This window comes from Bolinopsis microptera, chromosome 3 (assembly GCF_026151205.1).
Source record: "Bolinopsis microptera isolate Bmic1 chromosome 3, MBARI_Bmic_1.0, whole genome shotgun sequence".
In the NCBI taxonomy this organism is placed as follows: Eukaryota; Metazoa; Ctenophora; class Tentaculata; order Lobata; family Bolinopsidae; genus Bolinopsis; species Bolinopsis microptera.
Genome location: NC_087074.1, coordinates 11,396,535 through 11,416,758, shown reverse-complemented (window position 1 = coordinate 11,416,758; position 20,224 = coordinate 11,396,535). Strand labels below are relative to the sequence as shown.

The 20,224-nt window shown below is 38.9% G+C and overlaps 3 protein-coding genes across 5 annotated transcripts in view; all 3 read left to right on the top strand.

Annotated features, from left to right (window-relative positions):
- LOC134812111 (26S proteasome non-ATPase regulatory subunit 14-like) overlaps positions 1-20,224 on the top strand; it is a 29,275-nt gene that overhangs the window by 8,215 nt on the left and 836 nt on the right. The window contains exons 2-7 of one of the 2 annotated variants that reach the window (XM_063819303.1): positions 10,687-10,723; positions 12,716-12,865; positions 16,175-16,306; positions 16,563-16,717; positions 16,913-17,020; positions 19,851-20,060. In XM_063819303.1, the coding sequence (XP_063675373.1) occupies positions 10,696-10,723; positions 12,716-12,865; positions 16,175-16,306; positions 16,563-16,717; positions 16,913-17,020; positions 19,851-20,060 (783 nt within the window). In that variant the 5' untranslated portion in view covers positions 10,687-10,695. Of the gene's footprint in view, positions 1-10,685; positions 10,724-12,715; positions 12,866-16,174; positions 16,307-16,562; positions 16,718-16,912; positions 17,021-19,850; positions 20,061-20,224 lie in introns of both variants that reach the window. The other variant, XM_063819302.1, reaches the window with a different exon arrangement.
- On the top strand, positions 2,860-7,581 carry LOC134812110 (uroporphyrinogen decarboxylase-like). Of its 2 annotated transcripts, XM_063819300.1 has the most exons (6): positions 2,860-2,907; positions 5,594-5,701; positions 5,816-5,966; positions 6,102-6,454; positions 6,670-6,952; positions 7,122-7,581. In XM_063819300.1, the coding sequence occupies exons 2-6, from the start codon at positions 5,594-5,596 to the stop codon at positions 7,343-7,345; spliced, it is 1,119 nt and encodes a 372-aa protein (XP_063675370.1). In that variant the 5' UTR covers positions 2,860-2,907; the 3' UTR covers positions 7,346-7,581. The 2 variants fall into 2 exon arrangements, with proteins under 2 accessions (XP_063675370.1, XP_063675369.1); XM_063819299.1 differs by lacking the exon at positions 2,860-2,907 and having other exon boundaries at positions 5,547-5,701.
- LOC134812109 (uroporphyrinogen decarboxylase-like) lies at positions 8,337-10,537 on the top strand. Its single transcript, XM_063819298.1, has 5 exons — positions 8,337-8,591; positions 8,706-8,856; positions 8,992-9,344; positions 9,560-9,842; positions 10,012-10,537. Exons 1-5 carry the CDS (start codon positions 8,430-8,432, stop codon positions 10,233-10,235), a joined length of 1,173 nt encoding a protein of 390 aa, XP_063675368.1. The 5' UTR covers positions 8,337-8,429; the 3' UTR covers positions 10,236-10,537.

The following is a 20,224-nucleotide window of genomic DNA, read 5'->3' as shown; positions in this document are numbered from 1 at the left end:
AGTGTTATTCAACAAAAATGGCTATGATCATAAAACAGTGTAAACTTTGATAATCCGTATCGTCAGACGAGATGAAACTCCTTTGGATTCTCATTTGGTCCAGCAGCAATACTTTTAAAGTATTCGTAGAGAAATTTCTTACAGATATGATCGTATTGAGGATAGAGAGCTTCGTCTGCAAAATGTTCGTTCTATAGAGAACAATTCAATAATCAAAAGCGGACAGTACAAGTAGCATCACCAAATAGATCCTGTTTTTTATACTGAAAGATCGAAATCATATATCTAAAATTTGGCATGTAGAAATTCATCAAAACTCTCATGTTATGTCACTCTCATACGGCATACCCATCTTACTATCTGGAAAGTTTTGAGAAACTTGTGTATTGAAATTTCGAGGAAATTGATCGAGTTCCGTACAATTGACTGATTTTGAGATATTTTCTTGTGTTTGACGTGATATCTCGAATTAAACGCACATATATATTGTCAGTCGTATAATTTTCCAATATTTAGAAAGTTTGAAGAAAAAACCGTTTTATTATTATTAATTCACTCCTTAAGGGGACATACACCAAAACCTTTTTTGGTGTCACCCTAACTTTTATTTCATATTATGAAAAAACAATAAGTTTAGGCACATTCTAATTTTTAAAATGATTTTCCCTCATTCGGAAAAATCCACTTCTAAAGGGTGGGCCAAAAGTCAGTGGGCATACGTTGGCCTTAATAGCTTCGCTGTGTTTTATGTTTGAGAGCTGTTGCTCTCAAATATGGCATACTGTACTTACTGGTTCGAGGATTCCGTCGTCAAAATTTGAAAATTCGAATATTTTAGACCACGCCCATTCAATATTAAAACACATATATTGTTTTCTCTGAACATGCTGAACGCCTATTTTTTTCAGAGACGGTAGATTATTAAATGTTGCATACGATCTGAAAACATGAGTAACAGCTAGTGTTAAATTGGAGATATTTTCTTGTGTTTGAAGTGATATCTCAAATTTGGCACATAGAATTTCACCCAAAATTACATATTAAGATATTGCCAGTTTCATACTTAGGATCTGGCAGAAATTTTTCGAAATTATTGTTTTAAACAATTGATTTTCAGCCTCGCAATTTGGAACAGTTGAGTTGGACTTTCTGTACCAAACTGTACCAAGGTACAATATGTGTCAAATATTTTCTATGTGTCAAACTTGAGATATCACTTCAAACACAAGAAAATATCTCGAAATCGGTAAAGTAGATAGTAAGATACCTTAAATATAATAGGAACAGTCTGTGCGAGTGGATAGAAAATGCAACTTTAACTGAACAGTCATGATACGTGGTAGCCCTCACCGTAATACTCCACTCATTACTTATTATTATATATGAATGCTTATTGAAGAAAGAAGGTCTTTGAGCACAACTATTAAGATATATTATGCTCTATAACAAGAAGTCCTTGGTAACACTCAAAACCACAGATTTGAAGATTTTTATATTTCCTTGTGTTTGAAGTGATATCTCAAGTTTAGCACATAGAAATTCACCCAAACTCGCACAGTTTGTTCCTATTATAGTTATCTTACAATCTGGAAAGTTTTAAGAAAATTTACCGCTTAGATCTTGAGACAAATGCCTTGGTACCAAATATTTTACCGATTTCGAGATTTTTTCTCGAGTTTGAAGTGATATCTCAAGTTTGACACATAGAAATTCGCCCAAACTCGCACAGATTGTTCCTATTATAGTTATCTTACTATCTGGAAAGTTAAAAGAAAATTTACCACTAAGATCTTGAGACAAATGCCTTGGTACCAAATATTTTACCGATTTCGAGATTTTTTCTTGAGTTTGAAGTGATATCTCAAGTTTGACACATAGAAATTCGCACAGATTGTTCCTATTATTATAGTTATCTTACTATCTGGAAAGTTAAAAGAAAATATACCACTAAGATCTCGAAATTAATGCTTTGGTACCAAAAATTGTACCTTGGTTCAGAAAGTCCAACTCAACTGTTCCAATTTGCGAGGCTGAAAATCGATAGTTATTCAAGTTTGGCACATAGAAATTCGCTCTAACATTTACAGATTATTCGTCTTATAGCCATGTAACTATCTGGAAGGATCAAAATTTGATTAGTTATTTACTAAACTAAAAACACTCTATTTTCGACCAATTTATTTGGTACAGTTTTGTAGAAAGTCCTTCTGACACAGTCTTGTCGAATGACAAATAAGGAAGGCGCGGTGCAATTATTATGTGAAAAGTTTGATATCGCGCGTACAATCAATATTTCAGCTTGATCAGTGCAGGCGCGCGCGTGCGCGCTCAATATACAATATAATAGGAATCATATCAGCGTCCGAAAATACATCGGTTGAGTAAAATGCAATTTGCGAAGACTAGAAACTGCCACAAACTGTTACTAACTGGCACTAACTGCCACAAACTGCTACTAACTGCTACAAACTGGCACTAACTGGCAAAATTGTGGCTGTGTGCGCGGCGTACTGTATATGTGTTTGAAATTGAAATTTGAATTTATTGTGGTAAATAAAAATTTTTCTTTCCTAAAAAGATTTGTCTTTCCTAAAACAGGCACAAACTTCTACAAACTGCTGCAAACGGCGCGCGATTGCAAAGAAACTGCTGCTCACTGCGCTGCTCACTAGCAGCAGTGAGCAGCAATTTTTTGCACTGCACTTAGACCCTCTTGTGTGTGGCAGTTAATGCCAGTTTGTATGTAGCACTTTAGTAGCAGTTTTGTAGGCAGTTTGTAGCAGTTTGTGGCAGTTTATTTGCACGTTGCTCCTCATGTGTCGTATACAATATGCTTACCTGGGGACCTCTACTCAGGCTATCATGTTCATTAGAGATTCGGCGTAATTACAGGCTGAGCACGGCCCAGTAAGTATATCCAATATATGGAACAAATATTTTACGAGTATCACCCGTTAACAGGCTGAGCGGCGAGCGCGGCCCAGTAAATAAAAGTTGTATTGTAAGTAAGTAAGTAAGTAAGTAAAGATTGTGACATTACATCATCACAAGTGTCTAAAAAATATCATTGCACTAAATAGAAAAATAATTCAAATAGATATATTCTTCCATCAACATTGATAATTTATTAAATTCAATTTTATTAATTAATAAAATCTAATGCATTATATATAATTAATTAATTAAAACTTCCCAGTGGAATAAAGATTTATAAAACGTTTCTTTGCCACAAAAGGATGAAACCAAAGATATTCATTATGTGTCTCCTTATTGCTTAAATAACTGGGTCCTTCAATTTTCCCTAAAACTTCGTTCGAAACATTCCAAAAATAAAAATCATTTACACTGTTTTTAGAAATCATTTCTTTCTTAAATCCTTCCAATCTAACTTTAAAGCTTAAAACTGTCGAGCAGTTCTTGACATCTGAAGGGAGTTTGTTCCAGTAAGGAATGACTCGCTCCGGAAGAAAAGAAGACTGGAGATTCTTAACTTTAGTTACACTCTTACTACACCTATTGTTTAAAACTAGATTAAGACCAGATATGCTCATTCTGAACAAACCCGATCCATATTCAGTCAAACCACTATTATTATTATAAAACAGGATCTTACCGACAAAAATGATTCTTAAAAATACCTTAATGCGGTAAACTGTACCCTTGAAAAAGATTTTCCCAACATCTGTTGCATTCAGCTATATCTCTAATTTCGTTCAATTCATGCAAGTTGTCCATTTGCAAATTTCTACTACTTAAATCACTTCTTAAAACCGATAACAAGTTCATTCTAGGTCTCCCCAATCTACCAATGAATAAATTATCTGATTCAATAGCAAAAGAGAGAGCCGTTTGGGCTGGGGTGTTCTCCATACTCCTGAGAATGTGTCCAAACATCTTCCACCGCTGGTGTTCAATACGCTTGGATAACTTTTCAACTTTGCACCTTTCATACAATGCTTTGTTGCTTATCATACCTTTAGGCCATTTGATGTTTAAAATGGACCTGAGGTGTCTACGATGGAGTGTGTCCATTTTCTCCATGGTTGCTTTCTTAGGACTCCAACTATTTGAGTTGTAAATCAATACAGATACAACTTGAGCATCATATAACCTCAGCTTTCTTTCAAGGGAAATTTTCTTACCGGACAACCATACTTTTCCAAAGTTCTTAAAAGCAATCTCAGCTAGGATTCTCCTTCTTTGAATGTCCTTCTCAGTACAGAGTAAGGAACCTAGTGACTTGTTACTTCGCCATGGTTCGTTATTAGCTAATGGCTGACCGTTTGTGTCTTTATCACAAACCACTAGTTACTTTAATTATTTAAAATTGAATATTTAAAATTGACGATATATTAGAAGGATGCGCGGTTTCTAAAGCACCGCTCAGCCTGATATCAGCTGAGCACAAACGTATAATAAATTGTTTGAGGATTTTCACAGGAAACTTTTTTAATTCTTAAAGGGTAGATTTTATATAGGGTCATTGCTATATTATGTGTATATTTGATATTGTTTGAATAATTTTATAAATATTCCCCAAAAAAAAAATTTCACAACAAATAAATCAGCTTGTACATACTGTACTATTGAATATTGCATAGTAGGACGTAAAAGTTTTGATACATAATATATATAATATAATACAATATTTGTTGATATAAACAGTTTAGATTTGAATTTGGAGCCACAAGGTAAAAATTGATATTCAAATTTTTCTCCCAATACTTGAGATAGGGAATATATTGATTTTTTGAAGGTTTGTTTTTATATAGGGTCATTGTGATATCATATTGTTTATAGATTGAACAAAAATCTGCAGCTTACCTTTTGCACACTTTTAACCTGTAAAAGAAAAGAATATTCAAACAATATACACATAATATAGCAATGGCCAATTGGCTGACTATAAGGTCATGGCCTGAACAAACAATTTTATTAAATAGTCAAGTGATGCTAAAGCAGAGCACAAATGTGTAATAAGTTAATAGATTAAAAAAACTGATTCATGTGATGCATTACGCAGAGCACAGATAAAAATACTGTGTAAAATGTAAACCTGTAAAATGTATGTGTGTTCCGCCCCCCCCCCCCCCCGCAAATTTATTGTCCTTCAAAAACATGGTCAGATCTCCTTTTTGCTGCTCCGTTCTGCTTTTTGCCGCCCCCAGGCCATGAAGCAAAAAATACCCCAACTTTATTTGCTCACGTCAACTGAACGATGAATTGGCCATGATAATACACAAATTGGGCATTTTAGCTTTTAAAAAGAATACCTGAAATTTGGAAAAATGCCACCCCAGCCCTAATGAGCCGTATAGCAGGGGGTAACTGGGCGGTCATTTCACCACTGCTTATAGTTTAAAAGAGCAACAAAGCAACCTTGCCTAATATGTTGGGCAGCCGTAATCAGGCGTTCTGAAGAGACTTCAATATTAGCCATTAGCTTGCTGAAAGCTCACTGGAATCTTAATTGTGTTTCACAATTCAAAGCTTTTCATTTCTTATTCAAGAACCCTTTTTATGTAATGTTATTGAATTTATGTTCCATTTTATGCTTTTCACGATTCCTAATCGTTGGACCATGTTACTTCAGATGGTGCATAAGTCAGACATGTCGTTTCCTCCATTAAAGAACGACCTAATAATTCGTGCAGCTTTTGGAGAAGTGGTTGAACGTGTCCCAGTTTGGATAATGCGACAGGCTAGTATTTTATCACTGTTAATAGGCTTATTGTTGCATCTTAGACTTGATTTCTATTTTAAATTTTAACACTGGATAATAAACCTTCTTATTTTCAATTTCTTTTCTGTCTAGGCTGGAAGATATCTACCTGAATTTCGAGAGGAGCGAAAGAAACACGACTTCTTTACAATCTGCCAAACTCCAGAACTAGCTTGTGAAGTTACCCTGCAACCTATCAGGCGATTTGATTTTGACGCTGCCATTATATTTTCAGACATACTGGGTGGGTTATGATGTATTGGTAACTTTAACAATCTGTTTTTATACTTTTATTAAGTTCATTCCCAAAACTGTGATAAAGCATGGTCACAACCTCAAATTGATGACCCATTGCTCATCTTAATCAGTGTTTTCCCAGTGATCCCACAAGCACTTGGGATGGAAGTGTTGATGAAACCAGGAGTGGGACCTGTATTTCCAGAACCTCTTGTTCACCCTTCGGACCTCAGCAAACTTGATACCAATGTTGATGTGAGGACCAAACTAAATTATGTATACGAAGCTATAACATTGACAAGACACAAGCTCGAGGGTAAAGTGCCATTAATTGGTTTCACTGGAGCCCCGTATACATTGATGGGGTACATGATTGAAGGAGGTGGTAGCAAAACTATGAGTAAAGCCAAGAAGTGGCTCTACGCCGAGCCTGAAGCAAGCCACAAATTATTGAAATTATTGACTAAAGTTATTATAGCTTACCTCATTGAACAGGTTAGTTTAAACAGGATGCGAATTTAGCAAACTGTAAGATATTTCTGTAAACATTATTGAACTCATTACAGTTGCATCAGTGCTGTTCAGACCTTCCTCTTGAGTAAAATATCACATCCTGATAATTTTCATTCCAGTATGATTTCAGAACATATTATTTTGGTAGTGATTCAAAATGCAAGGAAGCTAGAAGTTACAATATTTCTTCTCTGCAGGTAGCAGCAGGAGCACAGTTACTGCAAGTATTTGAAAGCAGTGCAGAATACCTGGGTCCTACCCTGTTTGAGGAATACTCCCTTCCCTACCTGGAAGAAATAGCAGCAGGAGTTAAAGATGGCATTACCCAGAGGGGTCTGGGTGATGTTCCTTTGATCGTGTTTGCAAAGGGTGCTTATCATTCTATATCTAAACTCAGTTATGCTGGCTACAATGTGGTAGGGTTGGATTGGACTGTGGACCCTAATATTGCCAGAGATTTTGTGCACATAGCTGTCCAAGGTAAGCCGATCTTATGTAATCCAAATTTGAGTCTTCATTTATAACATTAATACAAGGTTTACATCAAACAAAAAAACTAATTCTACAATTGGTTTAATTTCTTTTATCCAATTCAGCATTTAAAACTTAAAATCTAATTTAAAGAATTTTAAATTTCAAAATATTGCAGGAAACCTCGACCCTTGCGCTCTTTATGCGCCTAAAGAAGATTTGATTGCAAAAACAACAGAAATGGTCCGGGCATTTGGAGTGCGGAACTACATAGCTAACCTTGGTCACGGAATATACCCTGACATGGACCCTGAAAGTGTGCGAACGTTTGTTGACACAGTTCACAGAGTCAGCGAAGAGATTATGAAGAAGGGAGACCCTTACAGTCAGCTCTATACTTAGATCAGATGATAGGTTTATAATTGGCACTGAGTTATTCAGTACGACACTGAAATTATCATAATTATTTATATTGGTCTGATCGTCTGCTTAAGTTATGTCTTTTTGACCCAAGCTTTGAATGTGGTACCCTCATTGACAAATGGCAGGCTTTAGTCTATAGATATTGAATTTTCAGATCTTAATTTATAATACTTAATTTATAATGTTTTAAACTTTAGACTTTATTTTGAGTTTATTGCTTGAAGACTTACAAGATACATAATGTAGCAATTTTGTGAACTTATTTAATGGGCTTTTTGTCTTCTTCTTCAATTCCCCTGAGTGCTATGAGTGTGCTTCGTAGCAAATCAAACCTGTATCGTATTCTAATGTGATATTTGAGTTTTGACAGTTTGACCGGGCTCTTAGCTTTTTTATTGTGGTCAGCTTTCATTTCAGAGATACGATCTACAAACACAATGAAAACACATTCAAATTGACACAAAAAAGCTTAATTTTAAATGGTACTATCTTTAAAATAGTGGGATCATATTGTTATATTGATTGCAATGATACTTTTTATAGATTGAATAAAAATCTGCAGCTTGCCTTTTGCACACTTGTAACCTGTAAAATGTACCTGTGTTCCGCCCCCCCCCCCCCGCAAATTTATTGGTCCTTCAAAACATGGTCAGATCTCCTTTTTGCTGCTTCGTTCTGCTTTTTGCCGCCCCCAGGCCATGAAGCAAAAAATACCCCAACTTTATTTGCTCACGTCAACTGAACGTTGAATTGGCCATGATAATACACAAATTGGGCATTTTAGCTTTAAAGAATACCTAAAATTTGGAAAAATGCCAACTCAGCCCTAATGGGCCGTATAGCAGGGGGTAACAGGGCGGTCATTTCGCCACTGCTTATAGTTTAAAAGAGCAACAAAGCAACCTTGCCTAATATGTTGGGCAACCGTAATCAGGCGTTCTGAAGAGACTTCAATATTAGCCATTAGCTTGCTGAAAGCTCACTGTAATCTTAATTGTGTTTCACAATTCAAAGCTTTTCATTTCTTATTCAAGAACCCTTTTCATGTAATGTTATTGAATTTATGTTCCATTTTATGCTTTTCACGATTCTTAATCGTTGGACCATGTTACTTCAGATGGTGCATAAGTCAGACATGTCGTTTCCCCCATTAAAGAACGACTTAATAATTCGTGCGGCTTTTGGAGAAGTGGTTGAACGTGTCCCAGTTTGGATAATGCGACAGGCTAGTATTTTATCACTGTTAATAGGCTTATTGTTGCATCTTAGACTTGATTTCTATTTTAAATTTTAACACTGGATAATAAACCTTCTTATTTTCAATTTCTTTTCTGTCTAGGCTGGAAGATATCTACCAGAATATCGAGAGGAGCGAAAGAAACACGACTTCTTTACAATCTGCCAAACTCCAGAACTAGCTTGTGAAGTTACCCTGCAACCTATCAGGCGATTTGATTTTGACGCTGCCATTATATTTTCAGACATACTGGGTGGGTTATGATGTATTGGTAACTTTAACAATCTGTTTTTATACTTTTATTAAGTTCATTCCCAAAACTGTGATAAAGCATGGTCACAACCTCAAATTGATGACCCATTGCTCATCTTAATCAGTGTTTTCCCAGTGATCCCACAAGCACTTGGGATGGAAGTGTTGATGAAACCAGGAGTGGGACCTGTATTTCCAGAACCTCTTGTTCACCCTTCGGACCTCAGCAAACTTGATACCAATGTTGATGTGAGGACCAAACTAAATTATGTATACGAAGCTATAACATTGACAAGACACAAGCTCGAGGGTAAAGTGCCATTAATTGGTTTCACTGGAGCCCCGTATACATTGATGGGGTACATGATTGAAGGAGGTGGTAGCAAAACTATGAGTAAAGCCAAGAAGTGGCTCTACGCCGAGCCTGAAGCAAGCCACAAATTATTGAAATTATTGACTAAAGTTATTATAGCTTACCTCATTGAACAGGTTAGTTTAAACAGGATGCGAATTTAGCAAACTGTAAGATATTTCTGTAAACATTATTGAACTCATTACAGTTGCATCAGTGCTGTTCAGACCTTCCTCTTGAGTAAAATATCACATCCTGATAATTTTCATTCCAGTATGATTTCAGAACATATTATTTTGGTAGTGATTCAAAATGCAAGGAAGCTAGAAGTTACAATATTTCTTCTCTGCAGGTAGCAGCAGGAGCACAGTTACTGCAAGTATTTGAAAGCAGTGCAGAATACCTGGGTCCTACCCTGTTTGAGGAATACTCCCTTCCCTACCTGGAAGAAATAGCAGCCGGAGTTAAAGATGGCATTACCCAGAGGGGTCTGGGTGATGTTCCTTTGATCGTGTTTGCAAAGGGTGCTTATCATTCTATATCTAAACTCAGTTATGCTGGCTACAATGTGGTAGGGCTGGATTGGACTGTGGACCCTAATATTGCCAGAGATTTTGTGCACATAGCTGTCCAAGGTAAGCCGATCTTATGTAATCCAAATTTGAGTCTTCATTTATAACATTAATACAAGGTTTACATCAAACAAAAAAACTAATTCTACTATTGGTTTAATTTCTTTTATCCAATTCAGCATTTAAAACTTAAAATCTAATTTAAAGAATTTTAAATTTCAAAATATTGCAGGAAACCTCGACCCTTGCGCTCTTTATGCGCCTAAAGAAGATTTGATTGCAAAAACAACAGAAATGGTCCGGGCATTTGGAGTGCGGAACTACATAGCTAACCTTGGTCACGGAATATACCCCGACATGGACCCTGAAAGTGTGCGAACGTTTGTTGACACAGTTCACAGAGTCAGCGAAGAGATTATGAAGAAGGGAGACCCTTACAGTCAGCTCTATACTTAGATCAGATGATAGGTTTATAATTGGCACTGAGTTATTCAGTACGACAAATTATCATAATTATTGGTCTGATCGTCTGTTTAAGTTATATCTTTTTGACCCAAGCTTTGAATGTGGTACCCTCATTATTGACAAATGGCTGGCTTTAGTCTATATCTATATTGAATTTTCAGATCTTAATTTATAATACTTAATTTATAATGTTTTAAACTTTAGACTTTATTTTGAGTTTATTGCTTGAAGATTTACAAGTTACATAATGTAGCAATTTTGTGAACTTATTTAATTCCAATTTCTAATGGCTGTCGCCTTTCTCATTTGTTTCCAATGGCAGTGCGAGTGATCCCATCGACAAATTAAAGTTTCCTACATTATATCAACTGTTCATCTTATTATACTATTTTAGTTATTAAATACGATTATCGTTGACTCTGCTAACGTTTTACCTTCTTTAGCTAGTAAAATGGAGCGTCTTCTCAGACTTGGAACAGGTAAAATACTTTTTTATTCGAAAATTCAATTAATTATCATATAATACTGTATATATAAATCAAGCGTTACATTTCAGCCATGCAAAATTACGTTGACATTATTTTGACATACATGATACAACTAGTAATGGAAATTGGTACTGCAATATAAGTTGCATAATGTATGGCTGGATGACTAACTAACTGAACTAAGAAAAATAAACTTGATTATACATATAATAATTAATTCGGCTGAACGAACACACAGAAAAAGCCACATTAACGTCGCTCGGGGCCGTCAGCAATTATAATAATTTATTATATATATATAGTGTACTAATTGTTACTACTAACCAGTGACTAGTCGTTACAAGCTATAAGGTCAAGTTCGGAGACAACCTGTACATAAAATCAGTCACTAATTACACTCATTTCACTGCCATAAACGGTAAAATTAATTATAATTCCTCTGACAGTCCAAGGGGTACAGGCTCTTCAGATACTATACTCCTAACCTTTCTATAATGATATCTGGGTTCAAAATTTAAATAACTCAACCTTGGTGGAGACAGTGGCCACCTGAAAATTACAAAAATAAAGGAGCTGTAAATCACTTATGAAAAAAATATTTACTCCAAATTTCACAATTTAAAGTTACGTAAGACAGGTGGGTACTCAAAAAGTGCCGGTTGAGCAGGTTTGTCTGCTCAACACAGGTGGAGCAGCTCACTGACTACATGAGCTAATATAAGTGACTAGAACTAACCCTCTCATGCTTTTTAATTGCTCCAAAGTCCTAATATTTAATATTATGGGTTATACCAATCATATTTCATAAAATAGGATCCTCAGAATCGGCTCAACCGAGGTGGAGACAGCATAACATGCAGTTCAAAATCTGTTATTCTGTAGTTTAGGAGCTGTAGAGTGACTGTGACAGTCCATTTGCAATACCAATGATTCTAAATCATCTAGCAACTCATATTACAAGGCATCCTTGCTGAAAAGTACACTCAACATAGGTGGAGACTCAAATTTGGCAAATTTGGGCGTAAATTTGACCTCCGAATTCAAGGTTCTCCACCGCGGTTGAGTGGTTGATGGCTAGTTTGATGAGTTGTATGCATGCTAAAGGGTCACCCAATGTTATTTCTTCCAGAAATCAACTGCCATAGCTTAACTCAACCCGGTGGGGCCAGTTTTAATACATTTTTTAATGTTTTAATGTTTAATCAACAATTTCTCCACCTTGTTGAGCACCTTTTCACAACTTTGCTTTGATAGTTTTTTCATTTGCTAGAACACTTTGCTTTAAGACAGAAGGGGTAACAGTTTTATGATCCCCTACAGTAACAGTTAACAGAGCAGATTAGAATTAGTGATAAAACCAATGAATTTAGGCATGTTTGACAGGCTTTTTACTGTTTCTTAATGAAAGATCTCCACCCTGTTGAGCGTCAATGGAAAAAACAAAATTTAACGGGAAGTAGAAAAGGCCGAGACGCAACTTTCTAGCTAACCTAGAACTCTCTAAACCTTTCTCCACCCCCGGTTGAGCAGCTTTGAAAAGTGTATTTAATTTCTCCACCTCGGTTGAGCACTTAAATAAAATATTGATAAAACCATCAGATTGCAAATTTGATGTAGATTGTGTTACCAATAACCTTTTCCACCTTAATCAAAAGTTTCTTCAACCAGAGCCAGTCTCCACCTTAAATCTCCGCCTTTTAAGGGATTGTTTAATACCACCTGTATCTGCTCAACCGTTCAACCTTTTAATTTTTTTTTTTTACTCAGAGAAAGTCCTGAAAAATGTCTTGTCATCCATAAAATCAGGGAGTTTCATTCTGTGTTGAGCTGGCTCCACCACACACTTCTAAAAAAGTAAAAAATGTATAGGTTGTCTCCGAACTTGACCATAATTATTATTTCACATCACCACTTGGTTTGTAGATTATAGGGTGGCAGATGGCAGGAGATTAATGAATAATGATATGACTTGCCAATCCCCAGGGTTTGGAGGTGGAGCAGGAGGTGGGCCCGGAGCAGATTCTCCTTTAGTGGACACTGCTGAACAGACCTACATCTCCTCACTCGCTCTGCTCAAGATGTTGAAACACGGTCGAGCTGGTGTACCCATGGAGGTCATGGGTCTCATGTTGGGTGAGTTTCACACTATCCTACTGTTTATTTTTCAAATTCTTTGAAGCTTTAACATATTATTGTTGATTTGTATCCACACGACGTGTCTGATTACAAAGGTTGGGGGGGGGGGGGGGGGGGGGGGGGTCCAACCCGATGTCCGATATGAGGGTTGATGAGGCCAAAATCGGAATCGGAAAAATCGGAAAAATCGGAAAATTGAGAAATTTTAGAGAATCGATCTCTAAAACCTCTCAGAAGTGAGGAAGTGATAAAAAACCCCTACATATGCTATATTGTTATGAGAAAACGAACTAATTAGACATTCCAATAGTATGTTTTATGTGTTTTTCCACTGCAGGGGCTAGTATGCTCACTACTAGTTGGAGTTGTCATGTACTCCCAGACCCGAGTGCTTTGGCCTCTTGACGTGAGATCGATTGTTTCTGCTCATTAATTTTATCCCTGTTACTTGTTATTATGTATTAGTACAACACTAGGGTTATATTTTGTGGTCCGGTCTTTAAACATACCATAATATCACTAGTACACTGCACCTTAAATGTATAGTCAAGTACATTTGTATCGTAACACATGCTTGGCTGGGGGATCATGTTTTGTGTCCGTTCGGTACCCTGTATTTTCAAAACGGACAAAAAGTAGGGCGGACAAAAACAGACAAAACATTTAGATGTCCTCCTCCTCCTCCTCCTAAGTCTTCCTCCTCCTGAGTCCTTCTCCTCCTCAGTCCTCTTCAGTCCTCTTCCTGACTCCTCGTCCTCGTCCTCGTCCTTCTCCTCAGTCCTCCTCACCCTCCTCCTCAATCCCCTTCTCCTCCTCAGTCCTACTCCCAGTCCTCCTCCTTCTCCTTCTCCTTCTCCTTCTCCTTCTCCTCCTCCTCATCCTCATTTCTCCTCCTGATCCTCCTTCTCCTCCCCATCAGTTCTCCTTAGTCCTCCTCATAGTCGTCCTCCTCCTCCTGAGTCCTTCTCATCCTCCTCCACCTCCTGAGTCCACCTCCTGAGTCCTCCTCCTGAGTCCTCATCCTCCTCCTCAGTCATCATCCTCTTCCTCCTGAGTCCTCCCCCAGTCCTCCTCCTCCTTCTCCTCCTCATCCTCCTCCTCCTTCTCCTCCTCATCAGTCCTCATCCTCTGTCCTCCTCATAATCGTCCTCGTCCTCATCCTCGTCCTTAGTCCTCCTCCTCCTTATCCTCCTCCTCAGTCCTCCCCCAGTCCTAATCCTCCTCCTTCTCCTCCTCCTCCTACTCCTCCTCCTCCTTCTCCTCTTTCTTCTCCTCCTAATCATTCCTCCTCCTCAATCGTCCTCCGCCTCCTCCTCGTCCTTAGTCCTCGTCCTCTTCAGTATTCCTCCTCAGTCCTCATCCTCCTCATCCTCCTCCTCCTCCTCAGTCCTCCTCCTCATCCTCCTCCTCCTTCTCCTCTTCCTTCTCCTCCTAATCAGTCCTCCTCCTCAGTCGTCCTCCTCCTCTTCATTAGCCCTTGTCCTCATCCTCCTAGTCCTCGTCCTTAGTCCTCGTCCTCATCCTCCTCAGTCTTCCTCCTCAGTCCTCATCAGTCTCATCGTCCTCATCCTCCTCCCCAAGTCCTCCTCTTCCTCAGTCCTCCCCCAGTCCTCCTTCTCATCCTCCTCATCCTCTTCAGTCGTCATCTTGTTCCTCCTCAGTACTCCTCTTCCTCCTACTCGTCAGTCCTCCTCCTCCTCCTTCTCCTCAGTCCTCCTCCTCCGCAGTCCTTCTCCTCCTCGTCAGTCCTCCTCCTCGCCAGTCCTCCTTCTCCTTCTTCTCCTCCTACTCCTAAGTCCTCCTCCTCCTCCTCAGTCCTCCTCCTCCCTCTCATCCTTTTCCTCCTTCTCCTCCTTCTCCTCCTACTCCTAAGTCATCCTCCTGCTCCTCAGTCCTCCCCCAGTCCTCCTCCTCATCAGTCCTCCCCCAGTCCTCCTTCTCCTCCTCCTCATCCTCAGTCCTCCTCCTCATCATCCTCCTCAGTCCTCCTCCTCCTCAGTCCTCCCTAAGTCCTCCTCTTCCTCAGTCCTCCCTAGTCCTCCTTCTCCTCCTCCTCATCCTCAGTCCTCCTCCTCATCCTCAGTCCTCCTCCTCAGTCCTCCTCGTCCTTAGTCCTCCCCCAGTCCTCCTTCTCCTCATCCTCAGTCCTCCTCCTCAGTCCTCGTCCTTCTCCTTTTTAACAGTCCTCCTCCTCAGTCTTCCTCCTCGTCCTCGCTCTCGTCCTCCTCCTTCTCGTCTTCCTCCACACCAATCCTGCTCCTCTTCCTCAGTCCTCCCTCTCCTCTTCAGTCCTCCTCCTCCTCAGTCCTCCTCTTTCTCCTCAGTCTTCCTCCTTTTCCTCCTCCTCCTCATTTCTCTTCCTCATCCTCCTCCTCCTTCTTCTCTTCCTTCTCCTCCTAATCAGTCCTCCTCCTAATCAGTCCTCCTCCTCAGTCGTCCTCCTCCTCGTCCTTAGTCCTCGTCCTCATCGTCCTTAGTCCTCGTCCTCATCCTCCTAGTCCTCGTCCTCATCCTCCTAGTGCTCGTCCTGGTCCTCCTCAGTCTTCCTCCTCTGTCCTCCTCAGTCCTCCTTCTCCTCAGTCCTCCTCCTCCTCCTCCTCATCAGTTTACACAATTTATTGTTACTAAAATGTTTTTAAACGCATTTGAGTCTGTAACATATTGACATGTTACTGTTACTGACTCAAAATGTAACAACTATGGAAAAGTTGTTACATGATAAATAAAGATTTTGATAAATAAAGTGATTTTCATCCCTTTTAATGTTATTGAAAATTGTGTAGACTATTCTTTGTATCTAACTGAGGATTGGAAGTTTGAGAAAGGACCATAGTCATTAACCGTGCTACCCATTTCTGCAGATAGCCTGTTACAAATTGTGGAGACAATTTAAATCAAAAGTTACTAAAGCGTTCGCTATTTGTTACGATTGTTATTACCAACCGTACCTCTTTCAATTGTGGACCGGGGTGGATGTTCATGTCAAACAAGAGTTGGTACGACATTGTGTTGTTTTTCGGACGAAACGATTCTTGTTTAGAACAAGATACCATTTTGGGGTTCTGGGACCACCACCAATCGATTTCTTGTCATATCTAAGTACAGAAATAGCTACTTATATCGCCTAGAAACCTCAGAGGGAAGATTTAAATTTTCCCGATTTTTCCGATATGAGGGTTGATGAGGCCAAAATCGGGATCGGAATGATCGGAATTGATCGGGTTGGACCCCCCCCAAAGGTTTCATCTGAAGATAAATAAAGACTGCACTTTTGAAATAGCCTGTTTTAAAACACCTTCTGTTCAGGTGAGTTTGTGGACGACTACACGGTGCGAGTTGATGACGTGTTTGCTATGCCTCAGTCCGGTACAGGAGTCTCGGTTGAAGCTGTCGATCCTGTCTTTCAGGCTAAGATGTTAGACATGCTCAAGCAAACTGGTAAGTCATTTGTGATCTGCTGTATTTGCTGTATTCACTTATTTATTAAATAACTTAGTATTAATCACAGGCTCAACTTCAATTTATGATATCGCAATAATATTACTATATTATATAGTCTTGATATTTAATTATTGAAATGAAAAGAATAGAAGATAGTTCAGCTTGTTTTAGTCTCCATCTTAGTTTTATGAGCACTTTCGACTCAGATAAGTGTTAAAATGAAACTGTATGATAACGTGCCCGTCTTGTACAGGTCGCCCAGAGATGGTAGTTGGATGGTACCACTCACATCCTGGGTTCGGGTGCTGGCTGTCTGGTGTGGATATCAACACTCAGCAGAGTTTCGAGGCCCTTACTTCCAGAGCTGTTGCTGTTGTTGTGGATCCTATTCAGAGTGTGAAGGGCAAGGTATGTTAACCTTTTGTAGAACTGTCTTTTGAAACTCCGGCTCTACTGAAATATACATTGTTGTATATTATATTATATTACTATTTCAGCTGACTCTGGGGGAATGTATAACCTTTTTTTTACAGTGTCATTCTTAAGTAAAATTTCCAAACATGAAATATCACTGCGACTAGTACAATGAGTTGTTTTGTTCAGGTCGTTATTGACGCCTTCCGACTGATAAATCCCAACTTGCTGGTACTCGGACAGGAACCCCGGCAGACTACCTCTAACCTGGGGCATCTCCATAAACCATCCATCCAAGTAAGTAACTTAAGAAATGCATACTCAAGCTAAATTCAATTTCTTGCTATTTAATTCTTCTATTCTATTTAATTCTTAAATGTCCGTATTATATATATATTATATAATAATATAATAATATAATAATATAATAATATTATAATAATATTATACAGGGTGGCCCATGATAGTCTACCCATCCTTATCTCTTAAAATTGTTACAGGTCGCTGAGATCTTGCTAATTATTTTATTTCAGAATGGAAAAGCGCCATAACTTACGTTCTGATTAATATTTTTGCTTCAAATTTTTAGAGAATGTCAATCATAATTAGACACAACTTCGTGCTAAGTTTTGTGTGAGTCTGAGCTTGTCTGGCAAAATTAGCTCCTGAGTGCGCTAGCGTTAATTTCTCACCCAGAACTGTTTACATTGGTTAATAGAAACCACCAAAAAAAATCCTGGGTAAAAAAATTAAAAAAACACCGATTTATTTATGTTTTACCAATTCTATTCACCACGATGCATCGCACATTCCATTCTCTACACTGCTGTACAGTGTACATCCTATATTTTAACTGCAGATAAGGACTATCACAGATGATCCTTCCTGCTTGTTTATATCGTTCTGCTCACTTGCCTTAACAAATTTAAAATTATAGCTGGATGATTAGCCTACAATTTTATCGATACTGAAATCAATTGAATTGTGTTTCTCGGCAGGCACCACGAGAAGGTTCATCCATTGCCCGCCGTGTTGGCGATTAAAATCACCGTTTGTGTTGGCGATTAAAATCACCGTTTGTGTTGGCGATTAAAATCACCGTTTGTGTTGGCGATTAAAATCACCGTTTGGAGAAGGTGCTCAATGTGACCACCGCCTCGGCTCTTCAGGACGTCCATCCTCTTGGCTACTGATAAACAGGAGTTCTGGCAGTGAGTGATGGGGATGTTCCGCAAGTTGTCACGAATGACAACTTCTAAAGCAGCAAGGTTGGGGATGGGTAGACTCTCGTAGACCTTATCCTTCAACCATCCCCACAGGAAGAAGTCGCAAGGAGTGAGGTCAGGAGAGCAGGCTGGCCAGTGTTGAGCAAGTTTCTCTCCGATCGTCATGCTCCCAAACTGGTCACCAAGGTAATCAATAATGCGGTTGGGGATGTGCACTCTCGCCCCGTCCTGCATAAAGCTCATGAGAGACGGATCCAGGTCGTGGTGTGCACAGAAGTTGAAGAGTTCTGGTATGAAGAAGCTCTGCAACATCTGTAGGTAGCGATCTCCGTTCACAGTTACAGTGGCACCAGCTGCATCCTTGAAGAAGTATGGTCCGATGATTCCGTGAGAAGAGATCGCACACCAGACGTTCAGCTTTGGAGAGTTCTGAGTAGGTCTCTGCTGCACGCTGTCAGGTCTCTGGCTGCCCCAGTGTATTGCGTTGTGGCTGTTGACGGAACCGTGGAGGCAGAACTTGGCTTCGTCGGTCCACCAGATGTTTCCGATAAAGTCCTCGTTTGTGGAATCTTTCAGAAGCAACCAGTCAGCAAAGCGTACTCTAACTGGTGGATCCTGAAGCTGCAGAGTGTGGTGAACTGTCCAGCGATAAGGGTACAGTTTCAGTTCAGTCCTCAGAATGCGTTGCAAAGTCGTCCTAGGTATGCCAAGATTGGCCGAACGTCTTCTGGTCGATTGCCTGGGGTGGTCTGCCACAGATCCTACTACAGCCACAGTGTTCTCAAAGGTCACTCCCGTAGATGGTGGACCAGATGCATCCTTTTGTCGGTTGGTGACAACTCCATGTTCTGTAAATTTCTTCTTAAGGTTGTAGACTGCTTTCCTAGTAGGGGGAGTGATTCCAGGGAATTTCGCTATGAACAGTTGGATAAGAGCTGCGAAGGGGGTATCCTTGGATTCAGAAACAATAAATATCCGTTGCTGGAGAGTTAGTAGAGGCATGATGAGATGATCGTTAATGGTTAATAAATTGTTGCGACTTTTAAGGGGGAAATCTATCCCTGCTATCGTAAAATTCCCATGAGAATTCATAAGATTATGGATTATCGACCGGAAATCTACGTTATCGTTTGTTTTCTTTTCAAGTTTATTTACTCATCTCATGGGAATCGGCTGACCTGCTGTAAACCTATTTCAAACCACCGTTTGTAAAATCGATAAAATTGTAGGCTAATCATCCAGCTATAATTTTAAATTTGTTAATGCAAGTGAGCAGAACGATATAAACAAGCAGGAAGGATCATCTGTGATAGTCCTTATCTGCAGTTAAAATATAGGATGTACACTGTACAGCAGTGTAGAGAATGGAATGTGCGATGCATCGTGGTGAATAGAATTGGTAAAACATAAATAAATCGGTGTTTTTTTAATTTTTTTACCCAGGATTTTTTTTGGTGGTTTCTATTAACCAATGTAAACAGTTCTGGGTGAGAAATTAACGCTAGCGCACTCAGGAGCTAATTTTGCCAGACAAGCTCAGACTCACACAAAACTTAGCACGAAGTTGTGTCTAATTATGATTGACATTCTCTAAAAATTTGAAGCAAAAATATTAATCAGAACGTAAGTTATGGCGCTTTTCCATTCTGAAATAAAATAATTAGCAAGATCTCAGCGACCTGTAACAATTTTAAGAGATAAGGATGGGTAGACTATCATGGGCCACCCTGTATAATAATATAATAATTATATTTCTTAGAAGTTTTTATTGGTTATAATACGTAAGATAACATTACAGCAACTAGCAGGATCGGATCATGTCATACAATTTTAATTTCTGTTTTATGAATGATGAAATATGTTAAACCCAAAACTGTAACTAAACCCCTCTCACCCTCTAGGCTCTGATACACGGACTGAACAGGCACTACTACAGCATTGCAATTAACTGTCGTAAAAACGACCTAGAACAGAAGATGTTGCTGAACCTCCACAAGAAGTCCTGGATGGAGGGGCTGAAATTGGAGGACTTTAAAACTCACGAGACTAACAATGAAACAACTATGAAGGACATGCTGGAGCTCGCTAAGAACTACTCTAAATCTATTGAGGTACGGTTTTGTTTCAGCACATTCTTTGTTTTATCAATTTGTTGTCGTGTTGGATGATCACACCAGACTGAATATTTTATTTCTTCTTTATTAAAAATCAGACAGATGATAAGAGAGTCAGTACTTAAATCAACTTCAAGAACTTCAGTCTGCTCAGTCTGAAA

Coding starts and splice junctions, on each gene's coding strand:
- LOC134812110 (XM_063819299.1), top strand. CDS start 5,552: ATGCTTTTCACGATTCCTAATCGTTGGACCATGTTACTTCAGATGGTG. Junction 5,967..6,101: donor TATATTTTCAGACATACTGG/GTGGGTTATGAT, acceptor GTGTTTTCCCAG/TGATCCCACAAGCACTTGGG. Junction 6,953..7,121: donor TGTGCACATAGCTGTCCAAG/GTAAGCCGATCT, acceptor AAAATATTGCAG/GAAACCTCGACCCTTGCGCT.
- LOC134812109 (XM_063819298.1), top strand. CDS start 8,430: ATGTTCCATTTTATGCTTTTCACGATTCTTAATCGTTGGACCATGTTA. Junction 8,592..8,705: donor CAGTTTGGATAATGCGACAG/GCTAGTATTTTA, acceptor TTTTCTGTCTAG/GCTGGAAGATATCTACCAGA. Junction 8,857..8,991: donor TATATTTTCAGACATACTGG/GTGGGTTATGAT, acceptor GTGTTTTCCCAG/TGATCCCACAAGCACTTGGG.